Source organism: Bufo gargarizans, chromosome 3 (assembly GCF_014858855.1).
Source record: "Bufo gargarizans isolate SCDJY-AF-19 chromosome 3, ASM1485885v1, whole genome shotgun sequence".
Lineage (NCBI taxonomy): Eukaryota > Metazoa > Chordata > Amphibia > Anura > Bufonidae > Bufo > Bufo gargarizans.
The window spans coordinates 128781526-128806163 of NC_058082.1; the positions used below are offsets into that span (position 1 = coordinate 128781526).

Sequence of the window (24638 nt, forward strand, 5' to 3'; positions counted from 1 at the left end):
CTACCAGTAGCCATTTGGCTCCAGGAGAAGTATATAGTGGGCTCAGCATGCATGTTGGTACTTGCATCCCTGGATCCGATGAAAGCTGTAATGGCACCGGACGGGGTTAAAAGCAGAGTGTGCCTGGCGTGCATACTGTACCTGCACTCCCTGGACTTTGTGTGGCTGTCATGGCCCATAACAGGTAGGAACTAGTGTCATGGAGGCGACCTTGACGTGGGGAGTGGCTTATTACGCTTTGGCCAAAATGTACACTAATGCCTCATTCAACATCCAGCATAGAGGCAGGGCAGAGTGCTGGTTGCAGAGTGCGATTGCATTTGTGTTTTTGCGTTTCTATCTTTCATCATCTGGTGGGGAGATTTGTTGTTGTATATCTGGATAACATATTTAATTATTCTCCAGACATGGAGACTCATAAGGATCATGTGAGACAGGTGTTACAGATCCTAAGAGAGAATAAGGAGATTTTTGTATAACTTACCAGTAAAATCTCTTTCTCGCTCTTCATTGGGGGAAACAGGAACCGTGGGTATAGCTATGTCCTCTAGGAGGCGTTGACACTAGTAAAAGCTGTTAGCTCCTCCCCTGGCAGCTATATCCCCTCCAGCCTGGAGAAGGTGCTTCAGTTTTGTGTACAAGTAGTAGGAGAAGCAGCCAACCAAAGAGAAAACAAGTGGAAAACCAACCATGTCAAAGGACCCAACGGGGTCCAAACCAGCAACTGCCCAACAGTGGCCGGACAACAATACTGGGTGGGTGCTGTGTCCCCCAATGAAGAGCGAGAAAGAGATTTTACTGGCAAGTTATACAAAAATCTCCTTTTCTCGCCCATATTCATTGGGGGACACAGGAACCGTGGGACGTCCGAGGGCAGTCCACAGGGAGAGAAAAAGCCACAGACCCATGGAAGCAAGTGTCCCTGCAGGCATCTAAGAACTGTCGCCTGCAAGACCCGCGGCCCACGCCGCGACCGTCGATGCATAAGTATGCACCTGGTAATTTCTTGTGAACATGTGTAAGGAGGACCGGGAGCCACCTTACACAACTGTGCAGCCAAAGCGCGATTCCTCTTAGCCCAAGAAGCGCTCACCGCTTTGGGAAAGTGAGCCGTGACACCTAAGGGTGGAACCCTGCTCCGGGCACGGCATGCGTCAGCACATGCCAACCGAATCCAACGTGCAATCGCCCTTTGGAGGCCGCCAATCCCTAGCGAGGACCCACCGGAGAGAAAAGGGGATCCATACGCCGAGGGGGACTGGTGGCTGCTAACAATAAGAAGAGCTCTGACAACGTCCAATAATGTAGCTCCCTTCCGTAGGGTGCGAAGGAAAGGGACAGTGAAGGAAGGACAATTCCTTCATTGATATGGAAGTCAGAGACCACCTTCGGGAGAAGAAGGAATGGGCCGGAGAACTGCCGTATCCTTGTGAAGAACCAGGAAGGGGATCTTGCAAGAGAGCACCCCCAATTTAGACACCCGTCTGATGGATGTGATAGCCACAAGAAAAAACTACCTTCAAGGACAGGAGCCGGAGTAAGAACTCCCGCAAGGGCTCAAGTGGAGAAGACTGGAAGGCTGAGAGAACTATATACAGATCCCAAGGCTGTAAGGACGGTACAGAGGAATAGTATGTGCCCTTCCCAGAAGGAAGGTTTCCATGGGCACCAGGGAAACCAGAGTACGCTGGAAGCTGCCCCAGGACAGAAGCGCCAACACCTGACCCATCAAGGAACTAAGGGCTAAACCAAGGTCCAACCCTGAATGTAGAAGGATAGGACCGTGGGGAGAGAAAAAACTGGAAGTGAGGGGATGTCCCGGCATTCACAGAAGCCCAGGAAGGACCTCCAGGTCCCACAACAGATCCTGGGCGATGCAGGCTTCCTGGCCTTAATCATAGTGTGGAAGACATCCGCTGAAACCCTTTCCACGTCAGAATGGTGGTCTTAATAGCCACGCCGTCACTGAAATGCTGATGTAAGACCGGACCCCGGGAAAGAAGATCGTCTCTGAGTGGCAGTGACCAAGGGACATCTCCAGGAAGGAGAACGAGGTCAGAATACCACGCGCGACGGGGTCAACTTGGAGTGATTAGTATTTGTCGGAATGTCCTCCATCTGGATCCTCCGTAGAAACCTTGGACAGGAGGGGGAAGAAACGCGTAAGGGAGAACTCCCGCCACGAAGAATCAGGGTGTCCACGTCACGTGCTTCTGGAACTCTGGCTCTGGAGAGAAAGGTGGGAAGCTTCGTGTAGATACCGTTAGCACACCTAGAAGAATGGAAGAGTCCCTGTAGAAGGAGGAATGTGGAGGGCGCCACAACCCACCAGTCGGGACCGGATCGTGCCTAGAATGGAAGGCCACCAAACTAATACCCTTTGCAAATGCAGATGAGGGAAGGTAGGAACATAGAAACTACCAAGGCATGCGGGATGGCAATGAACCCTGAGCCAGAGGAGGAAAGAGACAGGAGAAGAATAGGCTAGGTTTAAGCCCATTCCCCGTCTGAGACCGGCACTATACAAAAGTAGCCAAGGAATAAATGGCTGTGCAAAAACACCTCCTGAGGAGGAAGCCAGACAAGGGGAGCCACACTGTATTGCTAGGCCCATACCCCAGCAGAGGAGGGGCCACCCGTAAAGGCCACCAAATTCAGTGCTAACAGAGTCCACCGCCTGACGAAAGAGCTGTGCAGTAAGAACCCAAGCATGTAGTAGTAAGCAACACCGCTCCCACAGTAAAAGCCAGCGCAAAACTGAGGGGGAGGCCTGAGACTATCCGTAGAAGCCACGTACCATACTGCCCCAGTTAAGTAGAGCTAACCTGAAAACTCTACCTGGAAGAGCGCCGAACTGGCGCAACTGCCAAGCTAGCTGCAGGGTAGGACCCCTACCTGAGGGGGATGTCCCACTGGACAGCTGCGCCTGTGGAGTAGAACAAGCTGTAGGAGCTAAACCAGAGTGCCAGCATAACCACTTTTCCAGAGAAAGGGGAGTGGTGGATAGAGAATACAGAGTCAGTGAAACACTCGACTCGCTGGAACATACTCCTATATATGTGCAATGGAGTACGCACTACGCATTGATGCGAACAATATCATGACCAACTGGAACAACGAAGGCCCATGGAGATGGGGGGGGGTCTCTGGGACACATAAGTGATGCTAGGAACCCCCTGAGAAGACAAAGGATGTTATAATCATGCGCAAAACCAGCACAAAAGGAAGGAATAGCCACTGTGTCTACTGGTGGCACCCATATAGCACTAGGGTAAGAGTGCCGGGCACCTGCGAGAACCGACTGTTGTCACGCCCCCTTGGAACTAAGAGAAGGCACCTGGAGCCGTGGTGCCGCAGAATTGCAGCATCCGAAGAGGTTTAGGTATTCCCCGCTATTGATCACTTGTGGAAGGGGGTAATTCAACAGAAGCACGGTGATGTGCAACACTCCGCCTATGAAAGGCTAGTGCGATAGTCGGAACCGTATTCAATGGTAGCGTAATTAGCTACCCAAGGAAGGTGGATGCATACGGCAAGTACAAGTCAGTGGTAGGGAGAATACCCCACTTATGAAGGAGGGGGGGGGGGGGAATGCCCACGGCGAGAACTAGTGCATATGGCGAGTCCTGTACCCCGTGGGAATAGAATTGTTGCACCTAAGTAAGGGAGTAAAGCATACAGCACACAATGTACCAGTGACAATGTCATTGCGCCATGAATGGATATGCATATAGCAGGTCCCGAAACCCATGTCATTGTACTTAGTCCAGCCTGGCAACCTGTCTTTGTTAGGTGTTTCTTTTGTATGTCTGGTGTGCACAGGGTTTTAGTTATGTGTGCACTTTCCCCTTTAAGTGGCTGTCTTCCCTTCCCTGGTGTGAGAGGGGTTAATTCCCTTTCTAGTCTGTGAGCACTGGGTGTGTCTGCGTGGGTGTGGCTACATGGGCTATTTAACCTCAGTTGAGACCTGATGTCTGAGGGGTACTCCAGCCTTGCAGTAAGCTGGAGGCACCCTCCTGGTCTCTAATTCAATCTGCCAGTGAGGGCCACCTTTGTGGTCAGAAAATTTTATATGTGATGTTCAGTTGATGTTCTTTTCTCTTTCATATTTTATGCACCTATGGATCTGGGTTCCTATGTGTTTGTGTGTGTGCTGTGTCCATTTATGTTTGGGTGTGGACACTAGCTTGTATTGCACGGGATCCAGTCTGTGTGTCTGTGGCAGGTAGGTGTCATATCCTCCTGCCATATCCATAGGCTGTTCATGTTCCTATCCCCTTGCAGCTTGGCCACTTTAGACTCCTGTTTCTCCGCGGCCAGGAGGAACGGGCTGTCTACCCAGCTCCTAGCTCAGGGATCTGCGGATGGTGAGTAGGGATCCGAGGTTCCTGAGCATGAGCCCTCCTACCTTCAAGGTCGACTCATGTAGCTAGGAGTCAGGGTCAGATTAGGGATGCGTTAGGAGGTGACCTGCTCCCTAATGCTGTGGTCCTGGCCAAGTAGCGACCTACCATCTTCTGGCATCGCACGGCTGAGGGTTTTCCCCATCATCAGCCGAGACAGTCCATCTACCGGATTGCGCAGGCGGTGCAGTATCAATCAAGCGACTTTGGAGGTGGATTGCATAGGTGGAGAATTATCCCCCAAACGACCCGGGAGGGCGGATTGGGAAGGTCAGAGGTCCCTAATTGAATGGCGCCGGCGAAGAATTATCAACTAAACGACCCCAGAGGGTGGACTGGGAGTTCCACTGGACCCCTACTGGATTGCGCAGGTGGGAAATTATCAACCAAACGACCCGGGAGGGTGGATTGGGAATGTCAGAGGTCATCTATTGAATTTCGTAGGTGGAGAATTATCAACTAGGGCTGCAACGATTAATCGATGTAATCGATAATAATCGATAACTGGATTCGGGCGGGCGGTTTACTTTAAGTCGCTGCATCTTTATTTTACCTTACAATCGTGACGCTCCAGTAACAACTACAGGCAGAGAGGAGGGCGGCGTAACGTCACTTACTCACGTGACGCACCTGCTCCGCCTCCTTCATTCATAAAGTGGGCGGAGCAGGTGCGTCACGTGAGTAAGTGACGTTACGTCGTCCTCCGCTCTGCCTGTTAGTTGTTACTGGAGCGTCACGATTGTAAGGTAAAATAAAGATGCAGTAAGTGATTAGTCTGCTGTGAGCAGCAGGGCCGGCGCTGCTATGGAGAGGGGGATCGGTCTATGGCACCGCTATGGGGAGGGGGGAGGATCTGTCTATGGCACTGCTATGGGGAGGGGGGGATATGTGCACTGTTATGTGGAAAGGAATCTGTGCACTGTTATGCCCATAACAGTGCACAGATCCCCCTCTCCATAGCAGCGCCACCCACAGATCCCCCTCTCCATAGCAGCGCCACCCACAGATCCCCCTCTCCATAGCAGCGCCACCCACAGATCCCCCTCTCCATAGCAGCGCCACCCACAGATCCCCCTCTCCATAGCAGCGCCACCCACAGATCCCCATCTCCATAGCAGCGCCACCCACAGATCCCCCTCTCCATAGCAGCGCCACCTACAGATCCCCCTCTCCATAACAGCGCCACCCACAGATCCCCCTCTCCATAACAGCGCCACCCACAGATCCCCCTCTCCATAACAGCGCCACCCACAGATCCCCCTCTCCATAACAGCGCCACCCACAGATCCCCCTCTCCATAACAGCGCCACCCACAGATCCCCCTCTCCATAACAGCGCCACCCACAGATCCCCCTCTCCATAACAGCGCCACCCACAGATCCCCCTCTCCTTAACAGCGCCACCCACAGATCCCCCTCTCCATAACAGCGCCACCCACAGATCCCCCTCTCCATAGCAGCGCCACCCACAGATCCCCCTCTCCATAACAGCGCCACCCACAGATCCCCCTCTCCATAACAGCGCCACCCATAGATCCCCTCTCCATAACAGCGCCACCCACAGATCCCCCTCTCCATAACAGCGCCATCCACAGATCCCCCTCTCCATAACAGCGCCATCCACAGATCCCCCTCTCCATAACAGCGCCATCCACAGATCCCCCTCTCCATAACAGCTCCATCCACAGATCCCCCTCTCCATAACAGCGCCACCCACAGATCCCCCTCTCCATAACAGCGCCATCCACAGATCCCCCTCTCCATAACAGCGCCATCCACAGATCCCCCTCTCCATAACAGCGCCATCCACAGATCCCCCTCTCCATAACAGCGCCATCCACAGATCCCCCTCTCCATAACAGCGCCATCCACAGATCCCCCCATAACAGTGTCATCCACAATTTGTTTTAATATGGCCTTTGAACATAATTTTTCAGGTAAAATCATATAAACCGCTTTGTTTTGTAATTTTGTCGTTTTTCCCGATTAATCGTAGAAATTAATCGGCAACTAATCGATTATTCAAATAATCGTTAGCTGCAGCCCTATTATCAACCAAACGACACGGAGGGTGGATTGGGAATGTCAGAGGTCCTCTATTGAATTTCGTAGGTGGAGAATTATCAACCAAACTACCCGGAGGGCGGATTGGGAATACATCAGCTGTCCTCCGCGGGATTTGCGGAGGAGGAAAATTATCAACCAAACAGCTCGGAGGGCGGATTGGGAACTAAGAGAGGTGCTCCTTATCCGAGATAGAACACGGGCCCAGTGTGGTACCGCACAGATAGTCGGTAATAAGGGTGGGGAGGGGGGCCGTATGGACGCACATCTCTTTATTTTTATTTTTTATTTATTTAACTCAAATGACGGCCTCAAGCACAAAAGGCAGGAAAGGGTTAAATTCCTCCATCATGAGGAACATTGTACTGGGAGTGCAACGCCCCCTTAGAACTCTACTCCTCGCCAGATATGCCGGCCACGAAGGGCGTGAAGTTTTCGCGGCGGAGCATACATTAACCCCCCCCCCCGGGGACAAAGTGCGGCCCTTCAGCAAGCTGATTAGTGCATCGGCCGGACCGCAGAGGGACCAAGCACCGTGATATGAGCCCGCCCAGCAACGGACTATGTTTCCTGCAAAGTTTAACCCTTTCCGGAGCGGGGCGCTCGGCGTCCGCTCCCGAGCTCTGGTCATGGCGGGCCAAGACAGGCGGAGATTATCTGTCTGGCCGTGCACTCGGACTCCCTGCTCACCGCTGTCATGGAAAAAGCCTGCCAGGGGTTCCACTGACATTAACCCCCTATGTGCCGCACTGCTAAGCAATGAATAAAACCTGCCAGAGGGGGGAGAAGGGAATGGCTGCAGGGTGCTGGGCTATACTGAAGCCCTGTTTCTGCTGGGACTCGAACCCACGACCTTCTGTATTAGAGGCAAGGCACTTAACCACACAGCTATAAGAGCTGGATTGCCTTGTTAATCTCTGCATTACTGCCACCAGGTAGGGAGGGAGGGGGCGACCCAGGAGGGACATACTTACCTAGTCCCGTGTACTCACCTCTCTTCTCTTTCCTGCCGCCATCTTCCCCCCTCCTCTGGTCCAGCAGGGTCACCCCTTCAGCTACTGGCACCGTAGTGGCAGGACGCTGGAAAAGGGGGGCTTGGATGGGTGACCCCTTGGCTGGCAGGATGCAGGGGAGCGAGGCTGCCCTGGTCCACCTTGTCTTCTGTGGGGGAGGCAGCAGTGCGGTTGACCGGCACTGGCGCAACTCGACCCCGGGAGAACAGGGAGGCGAGGCGTCTACTGTTTTCCCATCTGAAAAAGAAGAAAAAAAATAAACTAAAATAAAAAATCTTCAGGGGATCCCTTGCCTCCTATTGACACTAGAAAAAACTGAAGCTCCTTCTCCAGGCTGGAGGGGGTATAGCTGCAGGGGAGGAGCTAACAGCTTTTACTAGTGTCAACGCCTCCTAGAGGACATAGCTATACCCACGGTTACTGTGTCCCCCAATTAATATGGGTGAGAAAAACTGTATGCAAAGTGGGGAAAATGTGTTTTTGCTGTGTTTTCGTATGGACCCCGAGAAAGTCCGTGCGGTGTTGGACTGGGATTGACCTGAAAATCTGAAAGCGCTTATGCGGTTTTTGGGATTCACAAACTACTACAGTAAACTATTCAACTGTGGTTAAACCATTAACAGACATGACTAGGAAGGGGGTCGATTTCTCTGTTTGGTCTGAGGCGGCATTACAAGCCTTTTCTGCTGTGAAGGAATGTTTTGCTTCAGCCCCTATTCTGGTGCAATCGGACGTGTCTCAGCCATTCATTGTAGAGGTTGACGCATCCGAGGTAGGGGTGGGAGCAGTTTTGTCGCAAGGTCCTTTACCTAGTAAATGGCGCCCATGTGATTTTTTTCTCTATAAAACTTTTGACTGCTGAAAGAAATTATGACGTGGGTAATAGGGAATTGCTTGCCATTAAGTTGGCTTTTGAAGAATGGCGCCATTGGTTGGAAGGAGCAATTCATCCTATTACAGCAATTACAAAAATCCCCCAGAAGAAGGCATCGCTGCCGAAACGCGCGTCGGGATACATGGCTCTCCTGAGTAGGACAGGTCTTTATTCTTATGGGTATGTAACCTTATAGTGTGAGGCTACCCTTTGTTGCAACTATCACTTTTCTTGGCACAATTAGCTACTCTGTGCATGTTGCGGGGGTTGATCTCTGTGATCCCCGTTTTTCACTTTGTGGATGCGGGCGTCTGGGTGATTAATCCCCGCTACCTTTATATATGGTTCTACTTACAGCGGTCATTTACATGCATGGGACCATTAAAGTGATTGATTGTTAGGCACATTCATGTGGGATTTAGTATAGTGCACATGCAGTTTTTTGTCCATGTGGAGACATGCAGGTGCATACTAATACGATCTAGACATTAGTGACATCTCTAGACACATTGGATAGGTCTTTTATATGTATGCTTGGAGATCTATATACAGGGAGTGCAGAATTATTAGGCAAATGAGTATTTTGACCACATCATCCTCTTTCTGCATGTTGTCTTACTCCAAGCTGTATAGGCTGGAAAGCCTACTACCAATTTAGCATATTAGGTGATGTGCATCTCTGTAATGAGAAGGGGTGTGGTCTAATGACATCAACACCCTATATAAGGTGTGCATACTTATTAGGCAACTTCCTTTCCTTTGGCAAAATGGGTCAAAAGAAGGACTTGACAGGCTCAGAAAAGTCAAAAATAGTGAGATATCTTGCAGAGGGATGCAGCACTCTTAAAATTGCAAAGCTTCTGAAGCGTGATCATCGAACAATCAAGCGTTTCATTCAAAATAGTCAACAGGGTCGCAAGAAGCGTGTGGAAAAACCAAGGCGCAAAATAACTGCCCATGAACTGAGAAAAGTCAAACGTGCAGCTGCCAAGATGCCACTTGCCACCAGTTTGGCCATATTTCAGAGCTGCAACATCACTGGAGTGCCCAAAAGCACACGGTGTGCAATACTCAGAGACATGGCCAAGGTAAGAAAGGCTGAAAGACGACCACCACTGAACAAGACACACAAGCTGAAACGTCAAGACTGGGCCAAGAAATATCTCAAGACTGATTTTTCTAAGGTTTTATGGACTGATGAAATGAGAGTGAGTCTTGATGGGCCAGATGGCTGGATTGGTAAAGGGCAGAGAGCTCCAGTCCGACTCAGACGCCAGCAAGGTGGAGGTGGAGTACTGGTTTGGGCTGGTATCATCAAAGATGAGCTTGTGGGGCCTTTTCGGGTTGAGGATGGAGTCAAGCTCAACTCCCAGTCCTACTGCCAGTTTCTGGAAGACACCTTCTTCAAGCAGTGGTACAGGAAGAAGTCTGCATCCTTCAAGAAAAACATGATTTTCATGCAGGACAATGCTCCATCACACGCGTCCAAGTACTCCACAGCGTGGCTGGCAAGAAAGGGTATAAAAGAAGAAAATCTAATGACATGGCCTCCTTGTTCACCTGATCTGAACCCCATTGAGAACCTGTGGTCCATCATCAAATGTGAGATTTACAAGGAGGGAAAACAGTACACCTCTCTGAACAGTGTCTGGGAGGCTGTGGTTGCTGCTGCACGCAATGTTGATGGTGAACAGATCAAAACACTGACAGAATCCATGGATGGCAGGCTTTTGAGTGTCCTTGCAAAGAAAGGTGGCTATATCGGTCACTGATTTGTTTTTGTTTTGTTTTTGAATGTCAGAAATGTATATTTGTGAATGTTGAGATATTATATTGGTTTCACTGGTAAAAATAAATAATTGAAATGGGTATATATTTGTTTTTTGTTAGGTTGCCTACTAATTATGCACAGTAATAGTCACCTGCACACACAGATATCCCCCTAAAATAGCTAAAACTAAAAACAAACTAAAAACTACTTCCAAAAATATTCAGCTTTGATATTAATGAGTTTTTTGGGTTCATTGAGAACATGGTTGTTGTTCAATAATAAAATTAATCCTCAAAAATACAACTTGCCTAATAATTCTGCACTCCCTGTATGTATTGTCCTTTTTGACATTTATGACGAATAGATGTGATATCCTTATGTGTCAAGGTGTTCGATACATGCCCTAATTTTTTGGTTGCTTCACTGCCCCCTTTTTTCCTTATTTTTGTGTGACTATGTTATGTCCCCTCAGGTGTAGTCCACCTTTTTTATCTGATGTATTACATTATGTATATGTATCACTCAATAAAGTATATTTATATTTTGCTACTATACCCGTTTTAGTCTCAGTATATCTTCTGTTTGTGTACATTAATAACCGTAGACAGAAGTCCACTGATAAGTTGCCTTTTTGGGGGGATATGGATTCCATTTACAGTTTGGCACATTTTATGGTTCTCAAACTTCCGGTATTCCTGAGGAGGAACGATTTTCCTCTTCTTTGTCTTCAATTTGGCTGAAAATTCAAATTAACCTGAAAAAGATAGGCAACAGGTATAAAACGTGTGGCTGACAGGAGACGTATGAATGGTCCGGACCTGAGAGTGGGTGATACTGTGTCGTTGAAGAAATGCGTTAAACCTGTTGAGCCATCCTTCTTGCCTCCCGCTACTGTCATGGTGGACAGTAATTTAGAATTTCAAATCAGCAGGATTGTGGACTCCCAAGTTCTCCATAGATCCCTCCAGTATCTCGTCCACTGGAAGGGTTACGGACCAGAGGAGAGGGTTCCAGATGTTAATGCAAATCGTCTGGTGAAGGCCTTTCACAGAGCCCATCCCGGTAAGGTCGGTCTTGGGTGCCTGGAGGTCACCCGTAGAAGGGGGGGGGGGGGGGGGTACTGTCACTGTCCCTTAGGTGACTGATGTCAGGAAAGCAAAGAGATTGGTTGAGCATGGAGGAATATAACAGCCTCCTTGATTTCTCTTGATTCAGTGTTGATAGGGTTAATGATCACTTCCCTTTACTCAGCTGTTAACCCACCCTTCTGACTATGCGGCTGAGTTGGTGTGAAATCCTCTCTGGTGTTCCTGTTCTTCCATCTCTACAGAAGTGTTGCGTTTGTTTGTATTTGTTATATTCCCTGTTGTTGTATCTGGTCCTGAGACAGAGACTTCCATTCGTCCATATGGGGATGAATGGGTTGTCTCTTGTCCTATACTTATTCCAGGGCCTTATTGGGAAATCAGGGTCTAGGTATCCTGCTTATGAATATTCCTACCTTCAAGGTCTCATCATATTGATAGGTAGTCAGGGCCCGGATTAGGGTTCTCTAGGAGGTTACCTGTTTCTTCCCTAGTTTCCAGGCCCAGTTACTGTTCCCCTTCCCTCCTGTGTTCAGTGTGGAGTTTGCCCCCCTACGCTAATCGTGACATTATCAACTACTGCTGGATTACAGGATGGTCGTAACCCCTAGAAAGGAGCAGTGTAAGAAAAAGAGGCAATATTGACAATAACAATACATTAGTAAGTGCCTTGTATTAACTTTCTCTACACGATAAATGCCATTTACTGATGGGAGACAACCCCTTTAAGTTCCTTTGGATTGGTCATCAGCATTGGATCAGTGGGTGTCCAAGGTATCGGATAACTCCTTTAACTGAACAGCAATAATTCATATGAATTAATGTTTATACAGTAATTTGAGAGGGTGATATACTGATGCGGTATCCTCCTAGAAATGGAGCCTCGTCAGATGAAACTAGAGATACAGTCTGATTTCTCTCCTACTTTGGAAGCTCAGAAGAAATATCTAATAGTTTTCCTACCACCAGCCATCGCTAGTGCAGTGAAATATTACAATATCTTTTACCTGCTGAGTCTTTCTGAATTCCTCAAGCAATTTTAAGGCCATTTCATAGTCTTTCAATAAATGGTATGCGATTGCATAACCAATCCATGATGCTCTTTGCATTGGGCGCAGCTGAAGAAGCTGATATCTGGTTTCCTATTATAAAAAAAGACTACATGTAACACATACAATAAGAACTCATTAAACACAGTACAAAGACTTCTGAGATGGGTTTCCCCTGATTTCACAAAAATGGTACAAAATGGTGTGTAATAACAAGGGGGCGGCAGGACACTTTAAAGGTAAGGATTTTTCCTTAAGGGTGGGTTCACACTAGCGTTAGGGATTCCGTTATGGCTTTCCGTTATAACGGAAAATAATGGAATCCATAAGATGGAAGGATAAATCCGTTCTTCTGCCTATAGACTTGTATTATGACGGAATGCAAAACGGAAGCCTTTAAAAGGCATTCCGTTTGCTCTTCATTCTAACAGAAGTCTATGGGAATCAAAATGGATCCGTCTGGGTCCCGTTAAGCAAGACGGAAAACTAAGTCCTGTCGACAGGACTTTGTTTTCTGTCTTGCATAACGGGACCCAGACTGATCCATTATGCTTTCCCATAGACTTCTATTAGGACGGAAAGCAAACGGAATGCCTTTTAAAGGCTTCCGTTTTGCATTCTGTCTGGGCATTCCTTTATTTTCCGTTATAACCATGTTATAACGGAAAGCCATAACGGAATCCCTAACGCTAGTGTGAACCCACCCTTAAGGAAAAAACCTTACTCACCTTTAAAGTCCTGCTGCCCCAGGGGCACTGCTCACGTCCCGGCCAGGCCTGCAGCAATCACGTGCTGTTTATATTCAATCAAAGCACTGTGTGCAAATAATAGGCTGACAAACGAGTCTCACTTTGACCCTATACTTGCAGTTTCTCACGTACAGTTCAGCCACCATTCATTGGTATTATGATCAAGCGTATGAGGAAAAAGTTCCTCACGCTCCAGAAGTATCTTCAATATATTTGTAGCTTTATTCTTCTTGATAAAAGACATATATGGCTCTCAGGCCCTTCTTGTTCAGAGGACGCCGAGCTGTACCACACTAGTTCATGCGCGAAGCTTCGTCGGTCACGCCCCCTTACTCCTGCGTGAACATCAGGTGTAACTAGCTCAATACCATGGGTGGGGTCTATCTTTATATTATACCCCCTATTTTGAGATAACACCTTGAAATTACAGATGTCATTTAACCCTTTTGGTTTTAATGTCTCCATTTTTGTTCTCCATCTAGTTTCATGTTGAAATCATTTACGTTTATTCTCATCTGGAGTTGTTCCTGGTTTAACATATTCTAACACAACCCATTTTATTTCATTCCATCTAGGTTTCTTTTCCTGACAGTGTGGCAACAATGGGGTTTCCTGGTATTTTTCTTTTTCTATTCTGCTGTCTGTTGCATCCATGCATCTCCTTATGTTAGATTTATGTTCATTTAGTCTCACTCGTATTTCCCTTTTAGTTTGTCCTACGTACCACATGCTGCAAGGACACCTCAATCCAAACATGACATTTTTAGTCATACATGTGGCATAATGGTACATAGGAATTTCATATCCTTTTCTTGGATGGTTAATGTTCTGTCCTCTTAAAATTTGGTTACAGTTCATACAGGATAAACAGGGAAACGTGCCCTTTCTTTGAGTGGCTAATAAAGTTTGTCGATCTTTTTAATGTATTTTTACGTCCCCCTTAATTAGTCTGTTTCCTATTGTTCTTCCTTTTAGATATGCAAACCCAGGTTTGTTTTTGAACAGTCTACCATACTTTATCATATTGCAATATGTCCCAATATTTATTGATGGTTTTTAATTAATATTGCATGACTATCGTATGTCCCTATATACAATAGATGGTCTTTAGTATGCTTTGTAATCTTACTTTTTAATAAAGACTCTCTGGGAATTTGTTCAACTTCCCTTTTTATATTATCCATCATATTTTTTGGATGGCCTCGCCTTATAAATTTATGTTGTATCAGTTTTTCCTGTTTTATATAATCCGTATTCTTTTCGGCTATCCGTTTTGCTCTTATCAACTGACCTTTAGGTATACCTTTAAAGGTATGTCGGGCGTGGTGACTAGTGTAGAGTGGAGTATTATTCTTATCTGTAGGCTTTGTATACAATGTAGCATCAAACCCTCCTTCACCGTCCTTAGTGATTTCTACACCCAAGAATTTTATAGTCCTTGTGCGATAGTGTAACTGGAATTTAATAGATTCATGGCAGGTGTTCAGATATTCAATAAACGCTAGAAGAGACTGTTCACTAACTTTCCATAGTAGGAAAATATCATTTACATAGCGTAGCCATGTGGACATACTTTTTAGTTTTCCAGGATTAAAAATAAAATTATTTTCAAACATAGCCATGAAAATATTAGCAAAACTCTGTGCTGCAGAGGACCCCGTCGAAGTCCCCCGCAGCTGCAAGTAATATGCATCGTCGAATCTAAAATAATTTTCGGTTAGGACAAATTCCAAGAAAGATCATAGTCCTGGTATCCATTGTTGCATCTTGCATCAACATCTCTTTTACGCATTGAATACCTTCTTGTTGTGGAATATTGGTATATAGACTTTGTACGTCAAGGGTACAGAAAAATGTAACATCCTGACTGGTTTCTTTTTCCAATTTTAGGCTACTTTCACACTCGCGTTTGGTGCGGATCAGTCATGGATCTGCACCAATAATACAACCGCATGCATCCATTAAGAACGGATCCGTTTGCCTCATCTTTAACATAGCCAAAACAGATCCGTCTTAAACACCATTGAAAGTCAATGGAGGACGGATCTGTTTTCTATTGTGCCAGATTGTGTCAGTGAAAACGGATCTGTCCCCATTGACTTTCAATGGTGTTCAAGACAGATCCGTTTTGGCAATGTTAAAGATAAAGTCCGTTTGACTCCGCATTGTCAGGCGGACACCAAAACTCTGCAAGCAGCGTTTTGATGTCTGCCCCCAGAGCGAAATGGAGACGGAACGGAGGCAAACTGAGCGGCTCCTTTTCCATTCAGAATGCATTAGGGCAAAACTGATGTGTTTTGGACCGCTTGTGAGAGCCCCGAACGGATCTCACAAACCAAAACCAAAACGCCAGTGTGAAAGTAGCCTAATAAGAAAATCGGTTGTATCTATCTACAAGACACCTATCAAGTTTTTTTAACCTTTTTTTTGTAAAAAAGAATCAATGTAAATTGATAAAAGCTGCAACAGGGAGTCCATACAGGACACAATTGGTCGCCCTGGGGGGGGGGGTTAACACAATCTTTATGAATCTTGGGCAGCAAATATAGGATTGGCACTTTAGGATGTTCACAGAGTAAGGTATCTGCAGTTTTTTCACTAATCATACCAATTTCAGTATATTCAGTTAGCAATATTTTTAGTTTTCTTCTAAAAATAGGGGTAGGGTCTCCTTTAAGTTTTTTATAGACATTTTCATCATCCAATTGTTTTAGTGCCTCTCCTATATATCCATCCCGATTCAGAACTACAATTTGCTCTTTTTATAATTATAGAGGTGTCTTTCTTTAATCCCTCTAGCATTACTCTTTCTTTTCTAGTGCAATTGTTTTTACTTTTATTAACTTCAGTCCATTTTAATAGAACTTCACTAGTTACAGCCTGTTCAAATGATTTCAACATATCACATGCTATGTCCGGGTCAAATGTGCCTCCTCTTTTCAAATTGAGGGGGAGCGCATTCAAAGGGGACACCTCAGTTTTAGCAGTCATGTTTTTTTCACTCCAAAACATTTTAACCCGCAGTTGTCTGCTATGCTGTTTTCCTACTATGGAAAGTTAGTGAACAGTCTCTTCTAGAGTTTATTGAATATCTGAACACCTGCCATAAATCTATTAAATTCCAGTTACACTATCGCACTAGGACTATACAATTCTTGGGTGTAGAAATCACTAAGGACGGTGAAGGAGGGTTTGATGCTACATTATATACAAAGCCTACAGATAAGAATAATACTCCACTCTACACTAGTCACCACGCCCGACATACCTTTAAAGGTATACCTAAAGGTCAGTTGATAGGAGCAAAACGGATAGCTAAGGCTACTTTCACACTGGCGTTTTGGCTTTCCGTTTGCGAGATCCGTTCAGGGATCTCACAAGTGGTCCAACAAGGATCAGTTTGGTACTAATGCATTCTGAATGGAAAAGGATCCGCTCAGAATACATCAGTTTGCCTCCGTTCCGTCTCCATTCTGCTTTGGTGTCCGTCTGACGAAACTGAGCCAAACTGATCCGTTCTGACACACAATGTAAGTCAATGGGGACAGATCAGTTTTCTATGACACAATCTGGCACATTAGAAAACGGATCCGTCCTCCATTGACTTTCAATAGTGTTCAAGAATGATCCGTCTTGAATATGTTAAAGATAATACAAACGGATCCGTCCTGAACGGATGCAGGCGGTTGTATTATCTGAATGGATCCGTCTGTGCAGATCCACGACAGATCTGCACCAAACGCGAGTGTGAAAGTAGCCTAAAAAGAATACTGATTATATAAAACAGGAAAAACTGATACAACATAAATTTATTAAGCGAGGCCATCCAAAAAATATGATGGATAATATAAAAAAGGAAGTTGAACAAATTCCCAGAGAGTCTTTATTAAAAAGTAAGATTACAAAGCATACTAAAGACCATCTATTGTATATAGGGACATACGATAGTCATGCAATATTAATAAAAAAAAACATCAATAAATATTGGGACATATTGCAATATGATAAAGTATGGTAGACTGTTCAAGAACAAACCTGGGTTTGCATATCTAAAAGGAAGACCAATAGTTAACAGACTAATTAAGGGGGACATAAAAATACATAAAAAAGATCGACAAACTTTGCTAGCCACTCAAAGAAAAGGGCACGTTTCCCTGTTTATCCTGTATGAACTGTAACCAACAGAAGAGAAGGATATGAAATTCCTATGTACCATTATGCCACATGTATGACTAAAAATGTCATGTATGGATTGAGGTGTCCTTACAGCATGTGGTACAAAGGACAAACTAAAAGGGAAATACGAGTGAGACTAAATGAACATAAATCTAACATAAGGAGATGCATGGATGCAACAGACAGCAGAATAGAAAAAGAGAAATACCAGGAAACCCCATTGTTGCAACACTGTCAGGAAAAGAAACCTAGATGGAATGAAATAAAATGGGTTGTGTTAGAATATGTTAAACCAGGAACAACTCCAGATGAGAATAAACGCAAATTATTTCAACATGAAACTAGATGGAGAACAAAAATGGAGACATTAAAACCAAAAGGGTTAAATGACATCTGTAATTTCAAGGTGTTTTTTTGACATTTATTTTGTAACTATTTTATTTTCTCTCAAAATAGGGGGTATAATATAAAGATAGACCCCACCCATGGTATTGAGCTAGTTACACCTGATGTTCACGCAGGAGTAAGGGGGCGTGACCGACGAAGCGTCGCGCATGAACTAGTGTGGTACAGCTCGGCGTCCTCTGAACAAGAAGGGCCTGAGAGCCATATATGTCTTTTATCAAGAAGAATAAAGCTACAAATATATTGAAGATACTTCTGAAGAATACCAATGAATGGTGGCTGAACTGTACGTGAGAAACTGCTACTCCCAATCACTGGCCTCAGCAGTCGTGTACATGAATGACATGTGATCACTGAGGCTAATGATTGCCTGGATCAGGCAGGGACACAGGACTGCTGCAAACTCACAACGCGGTGGGACAAAGGTGAAAGGTGAGTAAGGGGTTTGTTTGTTTTCTACTTTTTTTCTTTATTTTATTCTGCACCCCGCTCTGTGTTAATTTTTTTTAAATCTCTGAAAACCCGTTTAAATGGGGTTTTCTGGAATTTTAATATTGATGACCTAACATTAACATTGCAACAAGAAGCTGTCACATTCACTTCACTGAAGTGAATGGGACAGCTTGTAATTACAGCGGCTCACCACTGCGATGTCTACGGCAAGCAGGTAAACAATAAAGGGAAGGCTGTGCTCGCACGGAGCGTGGCCTTCTCTTCAACCAGCTGATTGGCGAGGACATGGAAGGTTGTCCTTATAGGTCTCTGTAGGGACAGGAAGCAAGAGAGTTTAAAAGGCCCCTCCCCACCCGCCTCTCCAATGTCTTATAAATCACTACACCAGAGTTTTCCCAACGTTATATATTTAATATATTTAAATTCCCAATGTTAACAGCACATTGTTATTATATTAGTATATATAAATGTATATAAATAAAAATAAAAAAATTGGGGGGGGGGGATAATGTAGGTGCTGTCATGTTGGACTCCGGCGTCATTGGTTGCTATGACGCCTGTGCGCTCCCTGCTGCCGCCACAGTACAGTAATACACTGGTATAGTGTATTACTGTATTGAAGCGGCAGCAGGGAGTGCACGGCGTCATAGCAACCAATGACGCCGAGCGCTCCTGCTCTCAGCAGGAATCCAGGCCGCGGTTCCACGGACTGCTCACGGCCGTGTGCATTCGGACCTTAATCTGGAAACGGCTTTTACATTTTTTTTTTTTTTTTAACCCATCTATGTTCTGCTAACGGGAAATCTAGGTAAGCAGAAATAGCCGAAACTTGGAAGTTTAAGGTACTAGGCCTTAACCCTAAATCAAACCTTTTTTGAAAGAAATCTAGGATGTATGAAATGGTAGGTGAGGAACAGTCTGGGTGTTCCGTAGACAACCAGGAACCACATTTTTTCCAGATGTTCCCGTAAATGGCCAAAGTAATCGGCTTTGGACTATTTTGTAATGTTGAGATTACTTTTTCAGAAAGACCTTGTCTTTTTAGCATTTCCCTTTCAGTATCCAGGCCGTCAAACTCAAGGATTTCAGATCTGGGTGCTTCACAGGGCCCTGAACAAGAAGATCCTGTCTCCTGGGAAGGATTCATGGATCTTCTTTTGGGCCAGGCTGGAGTATTTAATAGCACCTTTGTGGTGCTCTCGCCAATCTTCCTCAATACTGCAGGAATAAGAGGAATTGGTGGGAAGGCATAGGCGAAGTCAATGTCCCAGATTTGTGACATCGCATCCACTGCTAGAGGATTGTCCCTTGGATTTAGAGAGTAGAAACAGCTTGTCTGTGTGTTTACTCTGGTCGCAAATAGGTATATCTGAGGATGACCCCATTTGTGACACGCTCAGGAAATCTGCCGTAGTGTTTTCCTTGCTCTTTAGATGTAGGGCTGAAAATTAATAATATTTTGGAATGGGCCCAGTAAAAAATCTGATTTGACACCCTCTGCAGCAAGGGGTTTCTGGTTCCCCCCTGGTGTTTGAGTTAACACACCGTAGTGATGTTGTCTGAATATCCTTAGGCATTTCCCTTTTACAATATTTTCGGCCTGTTTCAGAGTCTTTAGAACTGTCATTAGTTCTTTTAAATTTGAAGATCCCAAATCCTCTAGAGGTGACTATTCTCCCTGAAAGTATTGATCTGCCACCTGGGCTCCCCAGACTAACTTGCTGGCATCTGTGGTCACTGTCACAATTGGATCCAGTTTCCAGGGGATTACTTTCTGTAGGTTGTTTGGAACTAGCCACCAGTTTAGTTGGTTTTTTTTTACCCCCGTGGTAGGGGATATCCTACTGTCTAGGGATTCCTGACTCTTGTTCCAATGAGATAGGAATAATTTCTGTAATGGTTTTGAATGAAAATGGGCCCAGGGAATCATGGGTATGCAGGATGTCATAATGCCCAGAATTCTCATTGCCTCTCTGAGCAATTTCTCTTCTTCTTGAACTGTTGGAACTTTAATCACCAAGGCCTTTTGTTTGGGTATAGACAGAAAAGACATTTCTTCCACTGAATCAAAAAGGGTACCCAAGAAGATCTTCCTGGTTTAAAACCATATATCTGATTTGTTGTAGTTGATAATCCACCCCAATTTTGTTAGCACCTGCAGGGTTATCTGAAGATGATCCTTCAAAGTCTCCTGAGATTGGGCGGTTACTAAAACATTGTTCAGATATATGATAATTATTTTGTAGTGTCTTAGGTGAGCCATCACTTCTACCATCAGTTTGGTAAAAACCCTCGGAGCTGATGAAATTCCGAATGGCAGACATTGAAATTGACATGCATCCTTCAGGTCTATTGTGCACATGAATGCTGTTGGGGCAATGAGTGGAGTGGCCGACCGAATAGATTCCATTTTGAATTTGCGATAGGAGATCCACCTGTTCAAGAATTTTAGATTTATAATGCTCCTGAAAGATCAGTTTGGCTTTTTTACTAGGAATAGTTTGGAATAGTGACCCTTGAACTGTTGATGAGAGGGTACTGGAACAATGGCCTTCATCCTGCAAAGAGACTGAATATCCTGTAGAAGTTGAATCTGTAATGACTCTGAGTGAGGATCGGTTATCTGAAATCTATGTGGGAGAGGAGACTTGAACTCTAGTTTGTAACCATCCTGAATGGTTCGGATTACCCAGGGATTTCCTGTAATGAAAATCCATTCCTGACTGAAAAAACTAAGTCTTCCCCCCACAGGGATTATTTGGGTTATTGGGGTTGAGAAGGAACCCTCTCCCTCTGCCCCCTTTCTGGGTGCTCTATTTACCAGACTTTCCCTTCCCTCTACTCATCCAGTATTAGGATTGTCTGTTTGTCTTCTGAAAGGGCTGACTTTTCCTGGGCTTCTCTTCCGGAAATCTCTTTTTCTTGTCAGCAGCTCTTTCTAAAATGGTGTCCAGTACTGGTCCAAATACATAGGAACCGGAGAATGGTATTGCACATAAGTCTACTTTCACACTCGCGTTCAGTCTCCATTCCGCTTTGGAGACAGACACCAAAACAATGCTTGCAGCGTTTTGTTGTCCGTCGGATGAAACTGAGCCAAAACAGATCTGTCCTGGCACACAATGTAGGTCAATAGGGACGGATCCGTTTTCACTGACACAATTTGGCACAATAGAAAACTGATCCGTCCTCCATTGACCGTCAATGGTGTTCAAGACGGATCCGTCTTGGGTATGTTAAAGATACAAACGGATCCGTTCTGAACAAATGCAGACTGTTGTATTATCCAAATGGATCCGAACATGACGGATCCGCACAAAACGCGAGTGTGAAAGTAGCCTAACTTGTTTTTAGAAGCTATGTCGCCCGTCCAGCTCTTTAGCCATAATGCCCTTTTAGCAATATTTGATAGTGTTCCACTTCTCCGCCATGAAAGCTGTAGACATTTTTAGCAGAGGAGGAGATTCGAGAATTTCTTCTCTAGATGTCTTGAGCTTTGAATGGTTCTTCAATTGATTGAGCCATAATCCCATTGCTCTGGCTACAGACGTGGGGGCAATATTAGTATTAATTGTTGCTGATGAAGATTCCCAAACTCTTGTTAGGAGCCCATCAGATTTTCGGTCCATGGGATCTTTTGAATTGGGACGAGTCTTCAAATGGGATGGTCGTCTTTTTTGCAACTTCAGCTACCTGGACATCTATTTTTGAAACCTCTTCCCATAATTTAGCGTCATCAGGATTAAAGAGGAGACGACTACTGAATTCCCGAGGAATATAAAGTTTCTTTTCTGCATCTTCCCATTCCTCTAGTATCATCTCTCTCAAGTTGGAATTAACCGGAAACAGCTTCTTTTTCTTTGCCCTTAATCCGCCAAACATCTCGTTCTGAGTTGTCTTAGGTTGCTGAACCTCCTCCACCTCCATGGTTTCCCTAATAGTCTAAATCATCCAAAGAAAAAATATATTTTTTCTGGTCTTCAGAAGAAACTTAAGGAATGACTTACTCTTCCTCTTCTAATTTCCCATCAGAATAGTAAGTATTCCCACTTTGTTCATCTGAATCAGATTCCAGCTGAATTCTAGTTTTTATTTTTAATACTGGCAGTGAAACAGGTCGAGAAGGAATCAAACTTGAGACTGAAGCATGTACTTCTGTTATCATAGACCTCAGATTAGAGAGGAAGGACGGCTGTTCCTCCTTCAGAAGTTTGGCAATACAATCAGGGTATAATAGTTTTTTGTATGATTCCTGTAGCTTTTTAGTACAGGAAAAACATTTCCTTGTTTTACTTTTAGGCTCCGCCTTGGATCTATGTCCCGGATCCTTTTCTCCCTAGGAGCAAACAAGAGGGAACTCTCCCTTAGTACTAGGCACGCAAGTAAACCAAACAGACCAGGGTATGTGTAATTAACTTACAAAACCCTGAGCACAGGGATCGCCAGCCACCTCAGGCTTGGTAGATAATTGTACCTCCATCTGGAACAGCAGACAAGCTTTACTGCTTGCTGGTTCCTTTATATAGGTCTTACCTTAAGGGTCCGCCCCTCCTGCTTCTGCTGCGTTTCTCCTTCCTCAGGGGGACTCAATCCCCTAGGGGAGAGTTGACCCCCCCCCATGCGAGGCCCAACACCAGTCCTCCAGCATGGAAACGCTGGGCACCGCCATCTTGGATCCTGGTAACACAACATCACTTCCTGTACACTAAGCCACCCCCGGAAGTGATGTCACCGCTCTCACTCGCAATGCCGATGAGAAGTGTGCACTGGCGAGCCCAGAGCCCCCGGAGGGGAAGCGGCATAGGCCCCCAGATACCTTGGCCATGGATGAAAGCGGTATACTGGGCAATGCTAGGGAACCTCGCACAGAGGTACTAGCAGGGCCTTGAGGAACTGGGAGGAATGGCCGGACACCACCCGACCGAGCTCCATCCCTAGTAACCATGTGGCTACTTCTAATCGTATTCTATCTTCAACCCTAAAGAGGGCCTCTCTTGCCAACTCTCTGTAAGGACAGGAAGAACACTGGAGAGGGGGGTGGGGAGGGGCTTCCTGTCTCTACACCACCCATGTGCTGTCATGGGAGACGTCCTGGAAAACCCATTTAGAGTTGACCAGATTCTGAATCGGACTGTTAATGTCTTATGTAATGGGGACAACACGCTCTTCATAGCATAACAGCACAAGGACATTTTCCAGGTTTTAAAATACAGACCTGATCTGATGTATGGGTTTATGGATGGGAAAAGTACAAGAGAAAACAGTAAAACCATCACATACTGATCAGAGAGAACATGGCATTACCTTTTTTCAAGGCGTCCATTCTTCAGTCACAATAAAAGAACCATCTTTATACAGAAATCTACAGCTACGTACATATACGCATAAACATACTTCAGAGTATTCAACACCTACACAGGAGACTTGTCAGCATACAGATTCCTGTTCTGGACAGTCTGTGGTTGTGCTGAACACAGGCACTACATTATTATGTCTGTATATAGAGGGTGGTTTGGAAACCCACAAAACTAGGGCATGATCATCAGCAAAGATACAAGATAACATTATGTGAAGCTGAACGTCATAGCGTGATAATGTATATTAATCAGCATATATAGATTTTATGGATAATTAAAGGGGTTATCCAAGAGAATAAAATGCCCCCCCCCCCCCATATGCCGGGCCCATCACATTGAATATACTTACCTTGCTCCCCGCACGACTCCTGGTCCCCACACCGCCGCTGCAGCTTCTCCCCGTGCGCGGATGTAAACATCCAGTGTCAGGGGGGAGTAGCCAATGGCAGGTAGGGACAAGCCTCCCTATCGTCCCCATCCCCACCTGCCATTTGCTGCTCCCTCCGACACCAGATGTTTTCATCCGCGCATGGGGAGAAGCTGCAGCAGCGGTGTGGGGACCAGGAGCGACGCGGGGAGCAAGGTAAGTATATTCAATGTGAGGGGCCCGGCATATGAAGGGGGGGGGGGGGGTATTTTATAGGACTGGATAACCCCTTTAACTAGTGTCCCAAGTGACGCCCTCCCACACTTACCCGATATCCCTCTAAGGTCCCTCATCTGTATCTGCAATAATGAAAGGTCCCGCAGTATCTGCAAGTTGTCCTTGTCCAGTTTAAGAGCATTCCTATAACACTTGATCGCCTCATCATACTTCTTGTCGGACCTCTGAAGAAGACCATAGACATGCCAACCTGTCTTCTATTCAGGAAAACCAACTGAATCCATAAGCATCTATCAGTTCTCAATAGACAAGCAAGGCTTGTGTAATGGATCTGTCTCCTACAAGGCAGTTCACAGCGCTCAGTTCCTTTGAATCATCTCATATCATCCCAACCTTATGTTCGGCCAAATTAATAGTCTGAAGCATCGGGGCATGGGTATGCGGGTTGTCAAAGCGTTGGATATATCAGGCAATCATTAAGGCAGCATGTTTGAAACAGATTAAAGGTGCGGTCCCACAAAAAAATATTCTACAGTCTGCAAAACAGCACCTGGATATGAATACTTTTGTAACTGCACGTAATTAAAAATGTATTATAGAGTTATTCAATGAAATCTGTATAGCGCCGCCTGCTGT

General features: G+C 45.5%; 1 protein-coding gene across 1 annotated transcript in view; it reads right to left on the bottom strand.

Moving 5' to 3' along the window:
* The window catches only part of NAA16 (N-alpha-acetyltransferase 16, NatA auxiliary subunit), a 57982-nt gene that overhangs the window by 25841 nt on the left and 7503 nt on the right, over positions 1-24638 (bottom strand). Inside the window, 3 exon segments of the mRNA XM_044284866.1 lie at positions 12217-12351; positions 24094-24108; positions 24110-24252. Of these exon segments, the coding sequence (XP_044140801.1) occupies positions 12217-12351; positions 24094-24108; positions 24110-24252 (293 nt within the window).